Raw genomic sequence first — 4,836 nt, forward strand, 5'->3', positions numbered from 1 at the left:
TTGACTTTACTAAGTCATACACTATATATACAGGTTGGCCCAAAAATCTATACACACTTTAAATAATTGTAAAGTAGGTGTTTATTATAAATGGTTGTATTTTTAACATGTAAAATAATTTAAAAACACCATTCTATTGTTTTGTGACTGCCTGTTCGCAGGATGCGATGGAATTGCACACGTCATGAAAAAAATTCCCAAGGTATTTTGAGTGCATTCACGTACAATGGTTGCTCTCAATGCAGTGACTTTTGCAGGTCTCATTGTGTAGACTTTGTCTTTTAGTTATCCCCTAAAAAGAAGTCCCGTGGTGTGAGGTCTGCTGAACTAAATGGTTCCTTTAAATGAGCCTTACTTGGAAGGATCATTTATGAACAACATTTTTTCATTGATCATGGACATTCTGGTATTTACCTTTAAAAAAATGAAGACATTATTTTAAATTATACAGTACAAAATAAATACAACCACAACAGCTGATTTTTGTTAATGAAAATTGACAGGCCTATATAAAAAAAATATTCCATGTTTTTCCACTCCTACTTGAATTTTATCAGCTCCCAAGAAAAGTGCACTTAGACTTGCCAAGCTATTTCCAAGTATGTTGAAATACTGAGTGGTATTTTGGTTTGTTTTAAGATGTGGTACAAAGAGGCCAGTGCTTTGACAGCATAGCTGGGTTTTTCTTTGCTTTGGAGACTGCTTGCTCAACACAAGGTCAAAGTGGGAGTTTTAACCGGAAATGTCAACACAGAATTGTCATGAAATTTCAACACCAAACCCAGAGACATGAAACATGCTGACAATGGCAATACGGATCAGCGAGAAACACTGATTCATGGTTGACAAGCAAGCAAAGCAAATCTTCTAGTTTTAAGAGAAGTGAAACTTTTTAAAACAAAATTCAGAATTCTTATGACCTCTTTGTATTGAATGGTACTTCCAAATTTGCCTTAGCTCTGTTCATAATTGATTTCCATTGGTAATGTGAAATAAAAACTGACTCTTGCAAATAATGGCAATCAAGTTGAGTTGAGAAAAGGAGCATTAGTGTAAGTTCCCCATTAATGGCTTAGATTAATCCTAAATGAGATAATACAGTCAGTGTTAATATCAACAAATATTTATGGAAATTATATGATGTGCTATTCACTTTATTGTGTTGCTCTAGATGTATTAATCATACATCTGGAGCCTTTTGAGAGCTGTTTTTATTTTTCAGTGACAGTGTTTTTACTAGCCACATAGTGTCATAGCTCAGTGTTAAAGTGGTCGTCTCCCGACCCAGAGTGGGTTCGATTCCCCAGCCTTTGTGATCATGTCGAAGGGTCCTTGATTAAGATATTGAGTTGCTCCTGATGCTTCGTCATCAGTTGGTAAACGAGGAGTCAGTGTTAAGGACTTTGAGTGGCTTGTAGGTGGAAAAGTGCTATATAAGTTTACCATTTGTAATCTTGCTAGTAAGTTTTAACATTTACTTTGTGAATACTGTACATGAGTTAAACTGCATGATAATGAGTACTTATCTTTGACAATGTCTCTAATCTTAATTACCTCCCACCCCACCCTAACCCTTGAACCAAAGTTAGCTGATTAGGTTCTAGTTCACCATCGATCCTATTGAAGATAAGGAGTACATAAAATTGATTGATGGAAGTTTGTGTCTTCATTTTCTAGACTACAACTTCTTGATAATTTACACTAGCAAAAAATAAATAAATCTATGAGCAATATAAAATGCAAATTAAAAATTATAATCTATAGCCTACTGTGTGTTATGCAAGTGTGTCATATTTCTTGTGGAATCTTCCGCAAGAACAACAAACGAAACAGACCAAAAAAAAAAAAATCAATTTCCTTATTCAGAAATTTATTTAGACAGTTTTGGACAATTAAAAATATAAGATTCTCTTTTTTTTTTAAAACTCCCTTTTCTCACATTGATAGTTCACAGACCTTGGAATAATTCTTCATAAATAAAGTACAAAATACATTTTTATTTAAACAGAAATAAATATCATAATAAATATATAATTTTAAGTTAAACAATGCGTGGCAACCAATAACCAAAAGAATACTGTGTTCAAGTCCCTGAACCAGGCTGTCAATCAAACAGGGGACCTTTGAAGAGGTGTATAGGAGGGTGACATTAAGAAACCGCCAACGATTACAAAATATTAAAGTGGGTCATGTATTTACATTTGACATATAATTTTTTGTTGCACACTTTGATCTTGCATCCGCTTGCACCCCTGATCTCAGAAAAAGAGATGGCTACACGCACACAAACGCACAGGCCCACACACGCACACGCACACACACACGCACACGCACGCACACACACACACACACACGCAGTAGCGTGAAGTTTGAAGCTTTGGTTGAATGCTACCGGGAGACAATTTTCTCCCTCTCAAATTTGCTGTAAAGTGCATGTCACAGATAAAATGGCATCAATTACACATGTGAGGTCTTTCTCATGAAGGCCACAGAATCCAACATACTGTTCTTAGCACTGAGGAGCGCTGGCTTGTGAGGCAGGGAGAATATTTAAGGCACAATGCTATTGATTGTCTCAACTGATGAGCCATTTTGATCACTACAGGTGCCAATTTGCAAACCAGCCAAATTGCTGGTATGGTCAAAATGTGTGGAAGACCACATAAAAAAGGTCCCATTTGCTACACTTATAATGACAATTTGTGACTGTATTACTAGAGTAATCACTTTGTCCAAGACAAGCTCAGATTTGACAAACATGAATTAAGAACATTAAGTGTTGTGTCATCAGAAGTTGACTTGTCCTGATCAGTTCTGGTTCTGAAGAAAGACTAGACGGACACCCTTCTCTTCTGTGATTTCCCTCAATCGGACAAGGACAGACGTTCAAACACAATCAGCCTCTTGGTGGCTGATCCATCAAAAGTGGGAGACTCAGACCCGCTGGAGCCTCCACTGCTGCTGCTGTAGCTGTCTTCCAGGGAGTCCTCGGAGGAAAAACGCTGCAGACTGGTGTGCTTCGTCGATCCGCCGTGGCTGGAACCCGCAAACAAGGCGCTGCTGTCCTGCTGATTGCCATCCATCATCTTGGCAAAGCCTCTGCCACTGTTGCCATGCAAAACAGAGAAGTCATTCCCATGGCCGCACGTGCAGCGCGTGGATTTCGGCTCCACTATGAGAGGAATGTTGTGGATGTCTCCAGAGCTGGCACGGGTTTGATGGTTGCCAAACTGGAATGTTGCTACTTCCCGCGTGAGGGAGTCGCCAAAAACCGGGGACATCAAATCTGCCGGAGGTGGAGACACAGAGGCAGCCCTGCTGAAGCCCAGGTTGGGATCAGTAAAGGATGTTGGGAATGATGGTGGAGGAGAGGTTCGGGACGAGCCCAGGAACCCTGCGAAGCTGACACTCTGGCGGAGTTGGTGGCGTGGGTTCTGACCATTGGTTGTGCTGAGGGATGGTTGGCGCTGAGTCTGGAGTTTGCCAGATGTTAGTTGGCCTCCACTGATTTTTTCCTCATGGATAAAGTGGCAGCGAGATCCATATGGGCAGTAGCCAAAGTTGTAGAAGGTTCTGCAAGGCTCCGTCTTGTACTTGGGGTGGCGAAACATTCCACGCAGCTCCGCTTCACCGTGGGCAAACTGGCACTTGCTGCCATATTTACAGCTGCCCGTCTCCTGAAAACCACGGCACAGCTCAGTCTTGTAACGGTTGGAGGACAGCATGGGGGGCACCTGGGCAGGCAGATTGGATCCGGGAGGGAAACCTGGCGGAGGAGCCACAGTTGTGACGGGTCCGGAAGGAAAAACGTCCAGGTTCTTCAGTTGTCCAAAGGAGGACAGCAGGGAGATGCTGGACTCAGTTAGGCTCATGGAGCGTCCCTGCAGGGCAGACGCTTTGGTTTGGAGACTGGGACCCTGGCTCCAGATGTTTGGCGACCATAGCGAGCTGCCGCTGTCATCGTCGTTGATATGCTCAGTGCTGAAACTGAGATTGGAGGAGGGAGGCGGTGAGGAGGGTGTGAAGAACGAGGCGGACCGGTTGAGTCGACCCTGTCCTGGGACTTTGAGCTGAGACGGTCTTGGAAGCAAGGCATCGTCAAGTGCCAGGTTCAAGAGATTCTGTTGAAGGTGGATTGAATAGTTAAAAAACAGGAAAGAACGCTTGAGACATACTTTCTTTCAGCAAATACGATTGCTCTTTCTACAGGTATCAAATACCACACTGACTACATTTGGTAGACTTTAACTATCAGATGAAAGACGCAACTGAATCTCACCCTATCTTAATTGGTTACTTAAGCAAAACTCAGTGTGTTTACTGAAATATTACTAGTCATTTTCTATAGGACAACACATACAAAGATCACTCAAAACAATATTCTGGTAACCGCTGACTCACCTTTGTAAAAATGTTGTCATGCATTTCAGACATGCTGTACCCTTTAGGCCTGGAGAGTTTACTGTTAGATACCCGTGTCCAGAGCCAAGTATGCTGAAGTCCGCTGGTGTGCTGCACTTTTTAATGACTGCCTCAGAGACTCCTCCTCAAGTTGGGAGGAGTTTCCACTCGCTATGTTCCCGGATGTCCCTCCCTTCACCTCAAGTTTCATGTGAGGGTTGGGCGTTTTTTACAAAACAGACACAGTAGACACATATGTGTACACGCACACACATACACACACATACAGAAGAGAAAACTGTATTTTTAGTAAGTTGTGTGGAATCTGTCAGTTTTGTGGTTGTCTGAAATAAAAACCCTTTTAGCCTGTTGTCCAATCTGAGTGAATTTGTTCTTCCAAAGTATCTCTCCCCATTTTGTATGATAAACAAATTC

At 41.7% G+C, this 4,836-nt stretch overlaps 1 protein-coding gene across 1 annotated transcript; it reads right to left on the minus strand.

Moving 5' to 3' along the window:
* Positions 1 to 1,849: 1,849 nt before the first annotated feature.
* Positions 1,850 to 4,558, minus strand: LOC144052273 (uncharacterized). Its single transcript, XM_077566199.1, has 2 exons — positions 4,402 to 4,558; positions 1,850 to 4,121 (listed from the first exon to the last, which is right to left on the minus strand). Exons 1-2 carry the CDS (start codon positions 4,432 to 4,434, stop codon positions 2,865 to 2,867), a joined length of 1,290 nt encoding a protein of 429 aa, XP_077422325.1. The 5' UTR covers positions 4,435 to 4,558; the 3' UTR covers positions 1,850 to 2,864.
* Positions 4,559 to 4,836: the final 278 nt, after the last annotated feature.

This window comes from Vanacampus margaritifer, chromosome 5, assembly GCF_051991255.1.
Source record: "Vanacampus margaritifer isolate UIUO_Vmar chromosome 5, RoL_Vmar_1.0, whole genome shotgun sequence".
NCBI lineage: Eukaryota > Metazoa > Chordata > Actinopteri > Syngnathiformes > Syngnathidae > Vanacampus > Vanacampus margaritifer.

Excerpts from the sequence above, each read along its gene's own strand:
- LOC144052273 (XM_077566199.1), bottom strand. The coding sequence starts at position 4,434 with ATGTCTGAAATGCATGACAACATTTTTACAAAG. Across the intron at positions 4,122-4,401 it reads ATGACAACATTTTTACAAAG|AATCTCTTGAACCTGGCACT; the intron begins GTGAGTCAGCGG and ends CACCTTCAACAG.